This window comes from Taudactylus pleione, unplaced genomic scaffold, assembly GCF_031769625.1.
Source record: "Taudactylus pleione unplaced genomic scaffold, aTauple2 ptg000226l, whole genome shotgun sequence".
Lineage (NCBI taxonomy): Eukaryota > Metazoa > Chordata > Amphibia > Anura > Myobatrachidae > Taudactylus > Taudactylus pleione.
In genome coordinates this window covers 731840-751865 of record NW_028284628.1, presented here as the reverse complement: position 1 = coordinate 751865, position 20026 = coordinate 731840, and the positions used below count along the sequence as shown (strand labels likewise).

Sequence of the window (20026 nt, the reverse complement as noted above, 5' to 3'; positions counted from 1 at the left end):
CTGTCATTTTTGCGATGACAGCTTTTCGGGAAATAGATACTTTTCCCTGCCTACACTACCTTATCGCATCTGGAAACAGTGCTGCGCATGCGCTGTTACATCTGTAAAACCAGCGCATGCGCAGCACTGCCTACAGATGCGTTAAGTTTCATACGACCCCCCCCGACCTACCTGTCCGCGCAGCAGCCTCCGGCTCCGTCCTGCTGGTCTGTCATGTGGTTTCCCAGCAGACCACATGACAGATTAGAAAAAATATATATATATTTTTTTCTTTTTCTAAACTTTCTTGTGCTCTACTGGGGAGCACACATGTCCGACCAGCCTCCGGAGCCTGAGGACAGAGCAGAGCGCTGGAGGGACTCGTCGGGGGACCTGCACACGCTGATACAGGTAAGTGGATTCTGCTATTCACCACCTCACAGTGGAGATGTAGAGCTGTAAATAAAGAGATGCAGAGCTGATAAAAAAGGATGCAGAGCTGTGAGATATAGGGGTCTATTTAACAAATACTATTTGAGGGATATCCCCCCATAAAAGGAGATTTGTGTGCTTACCTGTTAAATCCTTTTCTTCGATTCCATATGAGACGCATGCTCTATGCTGGGTATAGGTTGGTGGGTTGGAGTCTGGGCTCCACATAGTTAAACATGTTCATAGTCCAGGCTCCCCCCTCCCCCTATACTCCACCTCCAGCCACAGGCACATTAGTTAAGTTAGCAAGTCTAAGGCAAGGAGCGAGAAGAAGAAGAAGGAAGAGCGGCACACACTCAGGTCCAAACACACAGGAAATGTGAACAGGAGACCCGGAAACAGAGCAAAGCCCCACAAGCCAGGTGTGTCAGGGTGGGCACCCTGTGTCCCCTATGGAATCAAAGAAAAGGATATAACATGTAAGCACATAAATCTCCTTTTATTCTCCCCCTATAGGGGACACAGGCTCTGTGCTGGGATGTCCCAAAGCTACTCCCCTAAGGGAGGGGACGCTCCTGGGCTGCGCTGAGAAATCTTCGCCCCAAAAGCCGTATCAGGGGCGGCGAAGGTGTCAACGGAATAGAACCTCAGAAACATATTGGCAGAGGACCGGAGTCAGAGAGGATTTCTTCCAATTGATGACCTATTCATGAGCCTGGAGAAGATCCACCGTGACCCGAATGTGCTCCATGAGAACCTCCGGAGACTGGGCCAGAAGAAGCAGGTTGACCAGATATGAAAATATTCGGATTCCCCTGCTCCAAAAATGAGCCAGCATGACATTTGTGAAGACACGAGGAGCCGTGGAAAGTCCAAATGGCAAAGACCAAAACTGGAAATGATCCTCCTGGACCGCAAACCTGAGGAATAGCTGGTGACTGAGATGGATGGGAACATGCAAATCGGCATTCTGGATGTCTAAAGAGGCCATGAAGTCCTGCGGCTACATGGCTAGAATAATGGAGCGAGACTTCAGGTTAAGAATCGGTCGGAAGGATCCGTTCGGCTTCCGAACCAGAAACAGACTGGCATAGAAGTCTGTGCCTTGCTAAGACGCGGGAACCGGAACAATGACCTTGGAGGCCAGTAAAGAGTGAATGGACTCTCTCAAGGCTCCTGCTTTCTCCTGATCAAAAGGAAGACCTGTGGAGTCAGAAGATGCTCCCGAAAGGTCAACGCGTAACCCTGGGAAACCACCCCTCTTACCCAGATGTCATCCATGGTCGCCTTCCAAATTTCAGAAAAACAAAGAGGCCGGCCTCCCACGCTGGTGTCCCCGAGGTGGAGGCCTGCCCCTTCATGCAGCAGGCTTGTTGGCTGGTTTTGTAGCAGGGTGTCTGGTAGACCAGGGTTGCTTACCTGTTGGTTTAGAACCTTTAGCAGAGGATCCATGGGACCTAGAGAACAACAAGCTTTTGGCTTTACCCTGCGGACGAAAGGAGCAAAAATAAAAAGATCGAGACCTAGGGGCTGCCTCAGAAGGCAGAAAGGCTGTCTTAAATGCCGCCACTGTAGCCACTATTTTGTACAATTCCGGAAGAGAACATCCCCCGAAAAGGGCCTTCTTAGAGTCAGTATCCACCCACCAGGAATAAAGCCAGAGGGCTCTTCCAGCTGACACTGAAGAGGCCGAAACCTTGGAAGTTAGTATATCTGTGTCTAGCGTCGCATCTACAAGATAAGAAGCCGCCTACGAGAGACAATAGCTTGTTCCTGTGGGTACCTGAGGTGGGTACCTGAGGTGAGGCCATCCTCCAGGGCGTCCTTAGCAACCAAGGCTGATGCGAGGGTGGGACGAGATACTGCACCTGCATAAGAGTAAATAGACTTAAGAAAAGTTTCCAACTTCCTATCTGTCAGATTCTTAAGGGAAGTTAGGAAGAGGTAGAGTGGTATTTGTGACCAGGCGGGCATCATGCACATTCACCAGGGGAGTAAACTCCCATTTAGCCTAATCGGCAGCCGGCAGAGGATAAATGGAAGTAATGCGCTTAGAAACTTGGAAGCGCCTATTAGGATGGGACCATGTCTCCGCCAAAAGGTCCTCAAGCTGCGCCGAAAAAGGGAACTCTGAAACGGCCTTGATTTGACATTTAAACATTTAAAAACTGGACTATTGCACATAGGGGCTGGTTATGCATCCTTGATTTAACTGCTTTGATCAAAGAAACTACGTCTACCTGAGTTTGGGAATCCTCCGAAATAGAAGAGAACTCAACATCAGAGGCTACAGATACGTTTTCCTCATGGCCTGAGGAAACTTCAGAGTCTGAATCAATACCAGACAGGGGTGTAGAGCTGTCCCTTTTAAAAGGCTTCCGTTTAGATATGTGCTCCCTGTCCAGCATCTGTTTGAAAGATTCTGATACCTGTGCCAAACCCTGAACTGACTGTGTAAAAGGACTGCATCCAAGGAGGCTCCACAGCAAAAGGCAGAAGAGGGGATGGCTTCACATTGGAGGACTGGGCCATACCCGAGGGGCCACCAGCAGGAGGAGCGGACCCCAGGGATGAGAGCCTATCAACTACCTGCAACATTACCTTGGATAGCAAAGAAACCCAAGCCGGTTCCTGGCTGGCAGGTAAAGTTGAAGGAACCTCCTGCTGTGGGGTAGTAAAACAGCGAACACAGAAATTATCGTGGTCCGGAACCTGTGAAGAAAAGACAGCAACACAAGGCCTTCAATTACGCAGCTTTGAAGCACCCACCTCCCTGGGTGTTTTACCCCTGGTACCATAACCCCTGGTAACATAGTACCGAAACCAATAAGGTCCCCACATACAAGAGCCAGGAACTGTGAAGTGCCAATAAGGATACAGCAATGAATGTAAATGCACCACAAATAGAAAACTAAGTGGGGCTATACAGAGACTGAGACAATGCAAAGTACATTAAACAGATATACACACAGAAACATTCAATGCACAGTAGAAAAGGCAATAAGCACTCAACAAACCAACCCCAATAAGGAAGGAAGGAGCTATATGTATAACCTGACCGCTGAGGGCGGGGAACACAGGGAGATCAGGAGCCTGCAATCTCCGGAGACGAGCTGCAAGAGCAGGCACTGTGAAAATGGCTGCCCAGTGCCTGTGAAGAAGGGGAGAGAGGAGGAGTGACCCTGGGATAGAATGCCTCTTAAAGGATAGCACCAGGGGCGGGGGAGGAGCTAACAGGGAGAGTCTACCTCCCCCTTATGGCATGGACCCCAGGGCAAATGGCCGCCTACAATGCGGTACCCCATTGCCAGCATGCCTTGGTGGTCTAGTGGGCATGTGGTGAGGACCTAGGTTCCCATTGCCAGCACCACTGGTGTCACCCTGACCGGCAGTGAGAAGCCGCGACAAGCAAGGAGCCATCTTACCTGTCCCCTGGTGCGCTGGGCTGTGGCTTGCAACTCCCTGCTGTGTCCAGGGCTCTGGCTGAAGACGCTGACCCAGTCGCCCACGCTGCACCCGCTGGCGCAGGGGCGATTATGCGGAAACGTGGGCGTCCCTCTGGATGCCCAGCGCTGCCCACTCAGTAAAAATAAAAATACATAAAAGTGAAAAAAAGAAGCGGTTTTCACAGCTTAAAAAACTCATGCCTGTGGCTGGGGTATAGAGGGAGGGGGGAGCCTAGGTTTTGGTGACAAGTTTAACTATGTGGTGCCCAAACTCCAACCCACTAAGCTATACCCAGCATAAAGCCTGTGTCCCTTATGGAGGAAGAAGAAACACTAGTTTTCAGGGGGTACCTGCAAATATTAAGTATCGCTTCAATGTACAGTACATGGGTCCCTCCATTTACAACAGCAGCCAAAGTGTTTTGATAAAGAGATGCAGAACGCTGATAAAAAAAAAAAAGAGAGATGTAGAGCTGTGATAAATAGAGGTAGAACTGTGATAAATAGAGATGTAGAACTGTGATAAAGAGAAGTAAAACTGTGATTAAGGGCTCTATTTATTAACATTATTTTTACTAAAATAAAGTGAAAAAGGGTGTTTTCACACCCTTTTCACATTATTTTAGTTTCACCAGTAGTTATTATTACAGGGCAATTGGAGTAGAATTAGTAAAATTCTACTCCAACCCCCAGTATCACTTATTTTTAGTAAAGCAGATCGCATTTCCCATAATTGTAATGGGAAATGTGATCTGTGTGCAAGTTACTAAAAATAAATTGTAAAAAAATACCGGGGGAAGCCCTGTGATAATAACGCCACCTGGAGGTGGCGTTATCCAGGGTCTCCCCCGGTTACCGGGCTCCCACTCTGCTCTAACGGGGAGAGCAGAGGCCGGAGCTGGTACCAGTAATCAGCTATGTGGTCTAAGCAAACCGCAAGCTGATTGCTGTAAAAAAAAGAAAAAAAAAATTAAACATTTTTTTTTTTACTATCCTGAATCCAGGGACCGGTGATCGGGCCTCCGGTGATGGCTCCTCCCCGGTCAGCTGGTCTCCCACAGTGCACTGGGACCCGGTCATCAGGTGATCGGGCCCCAGTGCAGTATGGGAGATCACCTGATCGGGAAGCCCGGAGAAGACCACCGGAGGCCAGGAGGATGCAGGTAAGTGTAATGAAGGGGGGGGGGTCGCAGGGGGGGAGGGGGGGTCGCGGGGGTCCGCGATCGCGGGGGGGGCTTAGCGCTGGGGGGGCGGGGCTTAGCGTCGGTGGGGGGTAGTAGTGGTGGTCGGTCGGCGCATGCGCGGGCTCTTAGTCGCGGTATTTTTTCCGAAAATACCGCGACTAGAGTGCGGATGGGATCCGCAGGGACAGAGCTTTATCGCAAGCTCTGTCCCTGCAAGGGATTTATAGTAAATCCCTGTGATATTGCCTGAATTCGCAATGCGAATTCACTCGGTAATATCACACTACAATCCGCATTCAATATGCGGATTGTAGTAAATAGAGCCCAAAGACAGGTAGAACTGTGATAAATAAAGAGAGGTAGAACTGTGATAAATAGATGTAGAACTGTGATAAATAGAGATGTAGAACTGTGATAAATAAAGAGAAGTAAAACTGTGATAAAGAGATGTAGAACTGTGATAAATAAAGAGAGGTAGAACTGTGATAAATAGAGATGTAGAACTGTGATAAATAAAGAGAAGTAAAACTGTGATAAAGAGATGTAGAACTGTGATAAATAAAGAGAGGTAGAACTGTGATAAAGAGATGTAGAACTGTGATTTAGGGGCCTATTCATCACTTAATTTCTACAATTGCAGGTGAAAATGTTATCAGGCCATTCATTAAGAAGGTAAAGCAGGAGATACAGAATCACAGATATGGCCCGCTGTCCCCACTAGTATGGGGACAGAATTCATCAAGCTCCAAAAATACAATATTTTCGGAGCTTGATTGCGGGAGCATTCGTCAACTTCAGAGGGCGAGTGCTCCCACTACCAGCTCCGGATCCCTTCGCCCCTGTCTGGCTCCTTCCGCAGGACATTGGGGCTCTTGTGCGCATATGTGATCTGTAGGTCACGCATGCGCACTAGTGTCACTGCTCTGAAAGGAGAAGCTGTGACCGCGCCGGAGCAATGGTGTCCGCGGCGCATTAGAATATTAATTAAAATCATGAATAAACCCCAAAGAGATGCAGAACTGTGATAAAAAAAAAAATTAAGAGTTATGGAGGACTAACCTAGATAACTCTTTTTCTTCGATGTTCATAGGGTCTACAGGGATACCATGGAGGTATTATGGTTGGAGAGATCCAGGCACCAAACAGTTAAAGCTTCAGCTCCCAGGATGCCTCGGGTCCTACTCCATGTATACCCCGCTCCTAGCCAAAGGCCTTCAGTTTAGTAACAAGCCAAGGAGCAGGAAAGAGGAGAAGGAAGAGCAATCGTACACCAGAAACTCTTACACAAAATTAGGGAATCTGTGACCAAAAGAAAAAACTACCCATGCAGCGTCAGTGGGTGCTTTGTGGACCCTATGGACATTGAAGAAAAGGAGTTATCTAGGTAAGTCTACCATAACAGTTCCCCTAGGGTGGGGGACACTCCTGAGCAGAAAGGAGAACTCGTTGCCCAAAGGAAGCATCCTGAGAGGCAAAAGTATCAAAGGCATAGAACCTAAGAAAAGTGTGGACAGAAGACCACGTGGCTGCCTTGTTTAGCAGAGGCACCACGACTAAATGCCCATGATGGCCCTACAGACCGAGTAGAATGTGCTGTCACCATGCTTGGGACAGGGAGATCAGCCTATGTGTACGCCAGAGAGATAGTAATGCATAGCCATTTCGCCAGAGTCTGCTTATTAGCTGGCCATCCTCATTTGTGAAAACCATATAACACAAAAGGAGCATCTGATTTCTAACAGAGTTTGTGCGCTCCACATAGATACGGAGAGCACAAACTAAATCCAGGGAAGCTTCACCTACAGAAAGATCTGGAGCCTGATAAGCTGGAACTACAATGTCTTCATTTACATGAAAAAGGGACACTACCATAGGAAAACCCTCCTTTGTACGAAGAACATCTCTATCCTGGTGCAAAATCAAAAAATGGTGAGCGATAAAAAAAAGCTGCCAAATCAGAGACTCTGCAAGCAGAAGAGATAGCAAGAAGAAAAAGTGTCTTCACTGTCAACCATTTCAAGTCTACAGAGCCCAGAGGTTCAAATGGGGGAGCTTGTAGCCCCTTGAGAACCAAAGACATATCCCACAGTGCTACCTGTGGGACAAAGGAAGGCTGAACTCGGAGAACCCTCTGAAAAAAAATTCTAACATCTGGTAAAGAAGCAATCTTTCTCTGGACCAGACTAACAGTGCAGAAACCTGCACTCTCAAAGTGGCCAGGTGGAGACCAAGGTCTAATCCAGCTTGGAGAAAAGCCAGTACCCGGGAAACCCTAAACACTTAGGGTCATATTTTCTGTAGGAACACCATTGACCAAAAGAATGCCAAACTCTAATAGATGCGGGCAGAGGAAGGCTTTCGTGCCCTAAGCATTGTATGAATCACAGAGCTGGAGAAACCTTTGGCTCTTAAAATGGAAGATTCAAGAGCCACGCAGTAAAAGACAGGTGAGGTAAGTCCGGATGCAGGCAGGGATCCTGTGCTAACAGATCCGGCTACAGAGGAAGAGGATACGGACTGTCTATGAATAGATTCCGTATGTCGGTGAACCAATGAAGTCTGGGCCAAGCAGGAACCACTAGTGTTACTGTTCCGCCTTCCTGCTTGAATTTTCCTCCGTGGTGAGAAGCACCCAATTTGGAACCCAAAATGGGCGACCTTTGTCCAGATGATCCTTTTGTAGCCACCACAAGAGAGAAACGAACCTCTGGAGAGAGAAGGACCTCTGGGACCTAATTATATGATACTGTCCATTCCCACCTGGAGAGAAGCAATTTTTGCAAAGGCCTGGAATGGAACTGAGCATATCCCACCATTTCAAAAAGGTGGATACCATTTACCCCAGGACCTGCATCGCTGATAGAATGGATACCCTTCGCTTGCATAGAAATTTGTGTACACACAATGATAGGGCCGCAATCTTGCCCTATGGCAGAAACACCGTTTGTTCCTGAGAATCCAGAAGTGCCCCCCAGATGTACCATCTGCTATGTTGGAGAAAGAGAGGATTTCTTACAATTGATGATCCAGCCATGCTTCTGTAGGCAGGCAATGGTCAGTTGGAGATCGTGTTGTAATACAGCTGGAGACTGCCAAGATCAGAAGGTCGTCCAGATATGGTAGTATTCCGATACCCTGACACCTGAGGTAGGCCTTCATAGCCGCCATTATTTTGGTAAAGACCGAGGGACCATTGATAGACCAAAGGGTAGTGCCTGAAATTGGTAATGTTGTTGTAGGACAGCAAACCGTAGAAATTGCTGGTGGGATGGCGTAATAGGCACATGCAGATACGCATCCTGAATGTCCAGGGAAACCATAAAATCCCCAGACTCCATTGCCAAAATAATTGACCGAAGAGTTTCCATACGGAACTTGGGTACATGGGTAAATTTGTTGAGGGTTTTCAGATTAGACCCATTCGGTTTCTGAACCAAAAATAGATTGGAATAATAACCCCTTCCTTGTTGCAACACAGGAACCAGGATTATTACCCCTGCCTTCAGCAGAAAGTAAATGGCTTCATGAACGGTCAAGGCCTTGACCGTATCTGATGGAGGATTTGTGCAGAAAAATTTCTGGGAAGGATGGCTCCGGAAAGTGAGGGCATACCCCTGAGAGACCCAGGCATCTGTTGTTTGTTGCCAGTACTCCGCAAACTGAAGAAATCGGCCTCTCACCCTGGGATCCCCCAGGAGGAGGCCCACCCCATCAGGCCGAGAGTTTGTCGTCCGGGTTAGAACCTGGACGTCTGGCTGGCTCATACCTCTTAGTTTGTCGCCTGGTTGTTCTGCGAAAACTAGGTGGCCTGGAAGAAGAATGTTCCTTTACTCGTCACGGAGGATGAAAGGACCAAAAAAAAAAACTGCCTAAACTTGAATGTAGCCGTATATGGCAGACCTGCAGGTTTTGAAGCTGTCAGAGTAGCTGTTATCTTATCTAACTCTGCTCCAAAAAGTATAATTCCATAGAAAGGTAAGGATTCCAGAGCCTTCTTTGACCCTGTACCAGCTTTCCAAGATCTTAACCAAAGCACCCTACGGGCCACCACTGAGGCTGCCGATGCTTTAGAAGCTAAGATTCCCGCTTCTATTGCAGCTCCTCCCAAATAGAAGGCTGCTTCCCGTATGTGGGAGATATATGTGAGCTGTTTTCTGGCAGCATCTGGTAGAGAATCCTCCAATGCCCTCGTCCATTTTTCAACAGCTTTGGCTACCCATGCCCCAGCTGGACGAGTAACAGTTCCAGATGATGAAAATATTGCCTTAAGACATGTTTAAATTTTCCTATCTGTAGGATCCTTAAGAAAAGATTCTGACGGAATAGGCAACGTAGCATTCCTGACTAAGTGTGTCACCATAGCATCCACAGTAGGAGGGATTTCCCACTTAGTACATTCAGAAGCTGGGAAAGGATACAACAATGCTAATCTTTTAGAACCGTTTATCCGAGTTACCCCATGCCTCTTCCATAAGCTCAGTGAGCTGCTCAGATTTAGGAAACTCAGCTTTTACCACCTTCTGGTTTTTAAACACTGGAGCCTTCTTACTAGGAGCTGGGTCATCATCCTGTATATCTAGGATTGACTTGACCGCCCTCTCCCGAGATAGACCCCGAAGAAGAACCCTGTGCATCATCTGATTCCTCCGATTATGCGTCCGAATCCATATGTTGAACAGACCGATAAAAAGAGAATTTCCGTTTAGGCACCTTAGTGACTACCGGCCTGCTCGCAACAACTAACTGAGTCATACTCTGACTTGAGTGGGCATAAGATCCATCGAGGAAGGATGTGTAGGAGGTGCAAACATAGCTGCTGTGGGTACCCCATACAAGGAGGCAATGTGGGAGTAGCCATACAATCCACAAACTGCTTCATTACCTGAGACAAGGAGGACATCCAAGATAGCTCCTGTACAGTGACTGGTATACTGGACTGGTGAGGTGACTCTTTATAACAGACAGCACACAAACCATTCCTTTATAAAGTCCTCAGAGGACAAACCTGCCAAACAGGGTTTACATGAAACCAGCAAAGGGTCCTCCCCCTCCTGATTCCCTTTAATGTTTGACATACCAATTATAAAGTTAACAAAGCAAAGTAATGTAATGTGACAGCCTTCACAAATAACAATGAAATGTGAAGTATAAAGAAAAAACCGCACACACCTGCAACAGAGGGATGAGGAGAAAAACAGTGATAGTTATAACTGACAGTCAGAAATAAAAGGCAGTATCAACACAGCAGCTAGCACACAGTCACAAACAATGCATATGTAATTTAGTTACAATGGGCTCTGAATCAACTACTCAAAACACGATGCCTGGTAGGATATAGAGCACTATATACCTGACCCATGGGAGAGGTATACAGGGAGACTGAACCAAAACCTCCTGAGACCAACAGCTAGAGCAGCGCACCAATAGTGGACTGTGAGCATCTCATATACACGAGGCGGGTAAGAGGAGCGACCCAAACGTGCGAAAACCTTTGAAGGAACTGCGTCTGGGTCGGGAGAGGAGCTGTAGGGGGAGAACCTACCTCCCCTAAGCTGCATCAACCAGCCGGGTATGCTGGCCTCATGGCAGCAGAAGTGTCTGCTGCCGATCCTCGGCGTCAGACGATAAGGTCCAGATGGTCTAGTGAGGACGCGGGGAAGCGGCCGGGCCTGCACTGCAGTGGCTTTCGCAGCGTCTCCAGCGCCGGAAGCAAGGACTGCCGAGCGCGATACCCCGTAAGCAAGGAATCACCTTACATGAAATCTCCATGTGTCCGGTTGCAGTCCGGGCCCCAGCATTGCTGCTAGCAAGCTCTGCCGTGACCCGCCGAAATCGCCAGAGATGTTAAACCTCTCATTGCATAAATTTATTCAACTCATACACAGATATGCATATAATCAATAGTATGGCCTTGGTACAGATTATTTTTCCACATAGTCCCCATACTTGTCTAAGCATTTGTTCCAATGGTACACCAAGGCATCTATCCCAGCATAGAAGAAGGTGGGGATGATGCGAGTTTCCATGTCTTGTATGCTTGCTTCGTCTCCGGTGTCACATGATGCACAAGTTTCATTTGGGCCTATTCATCATTACTAAAAATTCTCTGGAGGTAATTAGGTTTAGAACTTGCATGGAGTTCTACCTAATTACAGGAGGAATTCATCATTCCTCTCTTTGCTCCATAAGTATCTATTCTGAAAAGCTGTCATATTTGCAATGACAACTTTTAGGAAAATAGATACTTTTCCCTACCTGTTCCTACCTTGGAATCATTGCTGCGCATGCGCTACCTCTATTCAGAGAAGCAGCGCTTGCGTACCACTGACTACAGATGCGCTAATTGAATATATATATTTTTTTCAAAATACTAATCTATGTTCTGCCTGCCGCTGCTGACGGGAAGCGTCTCCCCTCTGTTCCCTGGTGGCACTTCTTCAATTGTTAAGCTTACTTACACCGGGGAACGGAGGGGAGACGCTTCCCGTCAGCAGTAACATGCACTGGCAGGAAGAAAGTGCCACCAGAGCCGTCAGAGGAGGGAGACCGAAGGAATCAGCGGGAGGAGTCAAAGAAGTGACCCGAAGATGAAGTTGGAGCCGGAGGGACCTGGAGGAGGGAGCTGAAAGCAGGTAAGTATTGTCCCTTTCCTACACTATCGGGGGCTGTACGCCATCTGGAAATGGCGTACAGCAGGGATGGGGAACCTCCTGCCCGGGGGCCGTATAAGGCCCTCGGTATCATTTGGTCTGGCCCTCAGAGCTTTTATCTGCTAGCCTCATTTGGCTAGCAGGGTGCCTAGAATGGCTCCCTGCAGCCAGAATCTATGCAACAGTGCTACCTGGAGCATCCTTAGGACTCTTCAGATGGTCACACCGCTGCCCTTATAGATCCCCGAAACATCCTCTGGATGATCCAGGCATTGCTGTAATCACCGGCTATTGTGGCACTGCCCCCATGTGACATCACACGGAGGGGGCATGGCCTAGACTAGGCCCGCAAATAATGTTATATATATCAAAATGGCCCTTGGCAGAAAAAAGGTTCCCCACCCCTGGCGTACAGTAACACCATCAAATTTAGAAATTACATAATTTTGTGAATTTGATGAATTGCTTAATTTGGAAAAGTGTAAATTAACACAGATATCACTGATACCTCCTGGTTAAGTCTATCTCCTGCGTTAAGTATATTAATGAATACCGAAAAACTGTAAATTAAGGAAAAAGGTCCTTAAAACTGTTAGTTTGGTGTTGATGAATAGGCCCCATCACCTGTAACAATACGCTGCAAGAACTGTACTCCCTCCTCATGATACCGCATCACGTGTATGAGAGATAATCCCACCCTATTGGTTTTATGAACTTCTGTGAGATGCTTCGGCACCCAGCGTGAACACTTTTTCCTGTACCCCAGTTCTCATGAACCATGTTGTGCACAGCACCCACTGAGATGTTCAGTTAGTCAGCAATATCACTAACTCAAATGCGTCTGTCCTCCTGAATCAGACCTTCAGTGCGTCACAAATTGTCATATGTGATGGACGTGCCTGGCCGTCCGGATCGCTGCTCATCTTGAAGGTCTGTCCTGCCGTTATCAGAGGTGGTGCACCAAACCCAAACCTGTTCTGTTCCCGTACACCTCAAAAACATCTGGCTCTATGACTGATATGAGGCAGAGTCTAATGGCTGTGAGGGAAAGCAGAGGGCAACCTGCTCTGGCCTGGTGGGAAATTAGAATGAAATAGAGAACATTACACATGTGATAGGTCTCGTTACCTTAATTATTGAACCACCCTTGTATATATTTTCATTGTAAAAACCCAAGTAATGTGAATACATTATCAATTTGTTTAATAAAGAAATCATAGGGGCCCATTTATCAACAAGTTTTATCATAAGCAACGTGTTTTAAAACTTGTAGCGTACAATAATGATGCTACAGCCAATCAGTTCCCAACTGTCATCTGTTTGATAACTGACATTTAGGAGATGATTGGCTGGAGCACCATTTATCAAACTTTTAAAAACTTGTTGCGCATGATAAAACTCGTTGATAAATGGACCCCTTAGTCTAGAATACAGAGGGTCTAGCACCCAGCGTATTGTATTTGCACTGCACATCCACCACGTAACATCACCACACAAACAAATACTTTGCTATAAAGCCTACATGACCGGGACCCCTTAGTTGCTAACTGCCCACAACCATAAGCTAGTCAGGGTGAAGGAATGTATCAGCAAGGAGGAGATCTGTGTACTCACACACCGCATACCAGTTACACAGTGAGTAAGGGGCCCATCTATTAATGATCACATTTGCAATGCGATCTGGGCACGACATTACCGCCCATGAACACACTGAAAAATGCGATCATAGTGCCGAAATGTATCAACCAGCACCTGAAGGGACAGATGCACCGAGGGACAGGAGCCCTGAAAGGAGCCTGTCCCTGCGATGTGCCCATAGTGCTGCCGGGGCTCCTGCACATACTCAGTCCTGCTGATTGCACATGTGCGACTGCCATTGCCGGGGAGGATTCCGGGGGAACCATCTGGTGGCTAACTATGTGATGTGTAGCCCATAGGTTACATCGGCTAATGCCATCTTCAGATGGCATTCGCTGCGGGGGCAAATCTTCAGAATGCATCACATTCCAGAAGTTGGTAAATTTGGCAGCATCGCAACCTCCATAGAAACCTATGGGGGAGGCGGCTGCCTGCAGGAATGGATCACCTTCATACTTCTAGGGGAAAATTAATATTTGCTGTTAACCCGCAAATACACAATGATAAATGGGCCCTAAGGAATAAACTGGATATAGGGTGTATAATTATCTGCCAACTATGCATGCGCTGCACCATATACGCACCTTGACAGAGGCAACAACCACAGCCTGTACTCTGGTTCAGTGCAGACACATACAAGAGAACCGTTTTGACAGAGTCTCCTAGGCGTGTAGCCAGAGTTCCCTACTATTCTGTGGAGTCTGTATGGTGAAGAGATGCCTGTGTCAGACAGATCTCTAGCAACCAGCATGGGGTAGGTGTAAGTGCCGACACTAATGCCGACACATTATATGCAAGAAGCCATGTGGTTAGCTGCATTAAGCACATGGTCATATATCTGCCCGACACTCATAATCAGCCCCAAAATGTTTCTATCAGAAAAATCATTGAACATCACAAGAACACCTCACAACAGGACTATTGCCTGCCCTGTTACACCTGCTTGTGTGTATAGCGCTAAGGCCAGACTCCAGCCAGTGAACTAAGAGAATACATCCTCATTAATAGGAACATTGTGACACATGAATGATTTTACCCCATGGTAGCTGAATGGATTCTGTACATTAAATCAGTCAAGATTATATCCCTTTTATTTCCTGGAGCTTTCAGTTAAGATCAACAGATTAAGCGCTAGCAGATAATGGACAGCATGCCCTTGTAATCTTTCCAAATCTCCGGAAATGTGTACAGAACAAGAAGTATCTGTCCGGATATCACAGGAAATACATAGTTTCTTCACCTACTAGAATACAATAGGGCAATTATACAGCTTTTTATCTACGGTGTAGACATCTTATTCAGGGAACAATTTGAATTGTACATCTCCTCTGTATTACACTATAGACAGCGCAGACACCTCTGGGGGGAGATCCCAGTAATATCTGTGTATTATACATCTCCTCTCTATTACATTATACACAGCACAGACACCTCTGGGGGAGATCCCGGTAATATCTGTGTATTATACATCTCCTCTCTATTACATCATACACAGCACAGACACCTCTGGGAGGAGATCCCAGTAATATCTGTGTATTATACACCTCATCTCTATTACATTATGCACAGGGCAGAAACCTCTGGGGGGAGATCCCAGTAATATATGTGTATAATACAGCTCCTCCCTATTACACAATACACAGCGCAGACACCTGTGGGGGGAGATCCCAGTAATATCTTTGTATTATACAGCTCCTCTCTATTACATCATACACAGCACAGACACCTGTGGGGGGAGATCCCAGTAATATCTGTGTATTATACAGCTCCTCTCTATTACATCATACACAGCACAGACACCTGTGGGGGGAGATCCCAGTAATATCTGTGTATTATACATCTCCTCTCTATTACATTATACACAGCGCAGACACCTCTGGGGGGAGATCCCAGTAATATCTGTGTATTATACATCTCCTCTCTATTACACTATACACAGCGTAGAAACCTCTGGGGGGAGATCCCAGTAATATCTGTGTATTATACAGCTCCTCTCTATTACAATATACACAGCTCAGACACCTCTGGGGGAAGATCCCAGTAATATCTGTGTATTATACATCTCCTCTCTATTACATTATACACAGCGCAGACACCTCTGGGGGGAGATCCCAGTAATATCTGTGTATTATACAGCTCATCTCTATTACATTATGCACAGGGCAGAAACCTCTGGGGGGAGATCCCAGTAATATATGTGTATAATACAGCTCCTCTCTATTACACTATACACAGCGCAGACACCTGTGGGGGGAGATCCCAGTAATATCTGTGTATTATACAGCTCCTCTCTATTACATTATACACAGCACAGGCACCTCTGGGGGGAGATCCCGGTAATATCTGTGTATTATACAGCTCCTCTCTATTACATTATACACAGCACAGGCACCTCTGGGGGGAGATCCCAGTAATATCTGTGTATTATACATCTCCTCTCTATTACAGTATACACAGCGCAGACACCTCTGGGGGGAGATCCCAGTAAAATCTGTGTATTATACATCTCCTCTCTATTACAGTATACACAGCACAGACACCTCTGGGGGGAGATCCCGGTAATATCTGTGTATTATACATCTCCTCTCTATTACAGTATACACAGCGCAGACACCTCTGGGGGGAGATCCCAGTAAAATCTGTGTATTATACATAACCTCTCTATTACAGTATACACAGCACAGACACCTCTGGGGGGAGATCCCAGTAATATCTGTGTATTATACAGCTCCTCTCTATTACATTATACACAGCACAGGCACCTCTGGGGGGAGATCCCAGTAATATCTGTGTATTATACATCTCCTCTCTATTACATTATACACAGCGCAGACACCTCTGGGGGGAGATCCCAGTAATATCTGTGTATTATACATCTCATCTCTATTACATTATACACAGCGCAGGCACCTCTGGGGGGAGATCCCAGTAATATCTGTGTATTATACATCTCCTCTCTATTACACTATACACAGCGCAGACACCTCTGGGGGGAGATCCTAGTAATATCTGTGTATTATACATCTCATCTCTATTACATTATACACAGCGCAGACACCTCTGGGGGGAGATCCCAGTAATATCTGTGTATTATACATCTCATCTCTCTTACATTATACACAGCGCAGACACCTCTGGGGGGAGATCCCAGTAATATCTGTGTATTATACATCTCCTCTCTATTACATTATACACAGCGCAGACACCTCTGGGGGGAGATCCCAGTAATAACTGTGTATTATACATCTCCTCTCTATTACATTATACACAGCGCAGACACCTCTGGGGGGAGATCCCGGTAATATCTGTGTATTATACATTTCCTCTCTATTACACTATATACAGCACAGACACCTCTGGGGGGAGATCCCGGTAATATCTGTATATTATACATCTCCTCTCTATTACACTATACACAGACACCTCTGGGGGGAGATCCCAGTAATATCTGTGTATTATACATCTCCTCTGTATTACACTATACACAGCACAGACACCTCTGGGGGAGATCCCAGTAATAACTGTGTATTATACAGCTCCTCTCTATTACACTATACCCAGCACAGACACCTCTGGGGGGAGATCCCGGTAATAACTGTGTATTATACAGCTCCTCTCTATTACATTGTACACAGCACAGACACCTCTGGGGGGAGATCCCGGTAATAACTGTGTATTATACAGCTCCTCTCTATTACATTGTACACTATACACAGACACCTCTGGGGGGAGATCCCGGTAATATCTGTGTATTATACATCTCCTCTGTATTACACTATACACAGCACAGACACCTCTGGGGGAGATCCCAGTAATAACTGTGTATTATACAGCTCCTCTCTATTACACTATACCCAGCACAGACACCTCTGGGGGGAGATCCCGGTAATAACTGTGTATTATACAGCTCCTCTCTATTACATTGTACACAGCACAGACACCTCTGGGGGGAGATCCCGGTAATAACTGTGTATTATACAGCTCCTCTCTATTACATTGTACACAGCGCAGACACCTCTGGGGGGAGATCCCGGTAATAACTGTGTATTATACAGCTCCTCTCTATTACACTATACCCAGCACAGACACCTCTGGGGGGAGATCCCAGTAATATCTGTGTATTATACATCTCCTCTCTATTACATTATACACAGCGCAGACACCTCTGGGGGGAGATCCCGGTAATAACTGTGTATTATACATCTCCTCTGTATTACACTATACCCAGCACAGACACCTCTGGGGGGAGATCCCGGTAATAACTGTGTATTATACAGCTCCTCTCTATTACATTGTACACAGCGCAGACACCTCTGGGGGGAGATCCCGGTAATAACTGTGTATTATACATCTCCTCTCTATTACTCTGTACAGAGTGCAGACATCTGTGGATTAATGCTATGCCTGCTCACCATAATATGGGTATACCTGCTATCTCTATTGGAGAAGGAGAATTTGAGCATTCCTAATCATTTAAAAAAGTTGGCACCTAGAATAGGGGGTACTCCTAGGTTTTTGCATGTCCCCCTAAAGCATTTGTCATAAATGTTTCTCTCATAAGTTAAGTATAACTCTTTCTTTCCCTCGCACTCCCCCCATGTGCATCGGCATTACCTGTCATCCTGCTGCCAGTCACCCATCAGTAGGTCGCGAAAACGATAGCGTGGAGGTAGAGGTTGCACTTCTTTCTCCAGTTCCATGGTTCCACCCGCCCAGTGCCAGTCTCCTCAGGGAACTTCAGTTGCCAAAAGCTGTTCTGGGAGCTGGGTATTTTAGCCGAGCATGTCCAGTTTTTAAGGAGTGTTCTCAGTTAGCATAACACCTATCACCTTCCCTCTGTGCTCCTCTACTCCTGGCTTTGCTAGCATCCTGTGCAATCAGTGTTAGCCTATGGAAGGGGGTGAAGAACAATACCTTATCTAGGGGACAGAAGGGGATCTGAGACTTAGTATAGGCTGGGATAATAGAAACTCATCCTGAATGCCCCAGGTTAAGAGAACCCCCTTTGCAGGAAGCTCATACAGGGAAGAAATCCCAAGTGGGAATTAGACCTAAATCTCTTTACTTTCAAACTCGTTCCATGGATTCTCTCCTGTACATCAAAGTGTTAAATCCTTAGAGGCTATATAGGGTCTATGCAGGATAGCAGGACCCGGAGAGGTTTGAGTGCTACATCCAGAAACAGGTGGCAGATTAGATGGCTACAAAGGATGTGCAGGAGGACAGGTATAAATTCCTCATCCCTGTAGCTTATACAGGAGACACCTATAGATCTGTATAATGCACAGCTCTATAAATTCTCAATCAGAGGAGGGGGCAGGAGGTGGAGCAGAGAGCGAAATGGGTTTTATTCACAGACAGTTAAGTGGAAAAGACTCTGAAGGAAGAGGGGAGGGAGGGGGAGAGAGCAACAGGGGGGAGGGGGTTGGAAAGAGAAAACTGAGCAGAGAAGGGGGCAGAGAAGGAAGAGAGAGGGTTACAGTGAGAAGGGGAAGTGTGAAAGTGCAGACAGAAATTGTTATTCTGGAAGAGTAGATAGGAAGAAGGGAATAACATGGGAGCATAAAGTGAGATCAGTCAGATTAGTATTCTGTAGCGAAAGGGGACTTGCCGAGCGGAGAGAGGGGCGCAGGCTACTGCTACACAATGGCTGGTTATACCACCATAACTCAGGAGACAGACTGAAGAGAGACAGACGAGAGAGACAGACGAGAGAGAGAGAGAAAAAAAACATGGAGAGTCTACAAATAGAACAGACTGCTGCAAATGGAGAGAGTATTAGGGAGCCTAAATATGAATGGATTGCGGAGATGGAGGCTGCTGCAGGAGAGACAGCTGGGAAACATGGAGAGAGACATGTTCCGTACAAGTGACTGCAGGGGGGGGGGGGGAAGAGACTAAACATATGTGACAGATTCTAGAGACAGGTAGGGAGATTGGGGGTGACAGGTGGGGTTATTGGGTAACACAAAACATAGAAATACTAAGCTGCATCGGGAGTAAAAGCAGATGAGAGATGCAGGGAAGGGATCTGGAATGTGCTTGGTTAGTAAGCAACAGGTAAATGCTTATAATTCAAGTTTCACAGCAAGTGAATTATATGGAGCAGTCATATCATACATACAAATGTCCTCAGCCCATTGTATAATTTCTTAAGACAGGCGTAATAGTGAGATATCTAGCAAATGATAAATATGATAAATCATGTTTACATGAATTTTGTAGAAAAAATAAATTACGTGTGTGAAGCCTATGTTGTAATGGCTCTCTGGCGCCCTCTTCCTGCAAAGTGACAAAACGCCATCCTCCATTACTTGAGTGCAGTGTTTCTGAAGCACTACTCCATGAGCCTAACTATAGATATAAATAACTGGCCCAAGAAGGTGCTCAGTACATGAAACTTTAAAATAAGTCAGCATGACTTTAGAAAAAGAATTCTATAAATAAAACTGTTGAACAAGTGACCAGAATAGCATACAGCAAGCTCACCTGTGGCTATATCTGATATCTAGCCTCCCGCATGCCCTACATCTGCCTGGCTGGATGGTAATTATAGGTTGCTGAAACCTGGCTTAGTGTGTGCATTAAATGAGATACATTTATATAGCACCAACAGCGTACAGACAACATAAACAGGCCTGTCAATCACCCAGCAAGTGAGCAAGTAAAATTAATTGTGAGCAATGTATTAATAATG

The 20026-nt window shown here is 46.3% G+C and overlaps 1 protein-coding gene across 3 annotated transcripts in view; it reads right to left on the bottom strand.

Annotated features, from left to right (window-relative positions):
- The window catches only part of LOC148517162 (potassium channel subfamily T member 2-like), a 161705-nt gene extending 143082 nt beyond the window's left edge, over nt 1-18623 (bottom strand). For all 3 annotated transcript variants that reach the window (XM_088479045.1, XM_088479047.1, XM_088479048.1), the window contains exon 1: nt 17944-18623. In XM_088479045.1, the coding sequence (XP_088335171.1) occupies nt 17944-18029 (86 nt within the window). In that variant the 5' untranslated portion in view covers nt 18030-18623. The remainder of the gene's footprint in view (nt 1-17943) is intronic.
- Nucleotides 18624-20026: the final 1403 nt, after the last annotated feature.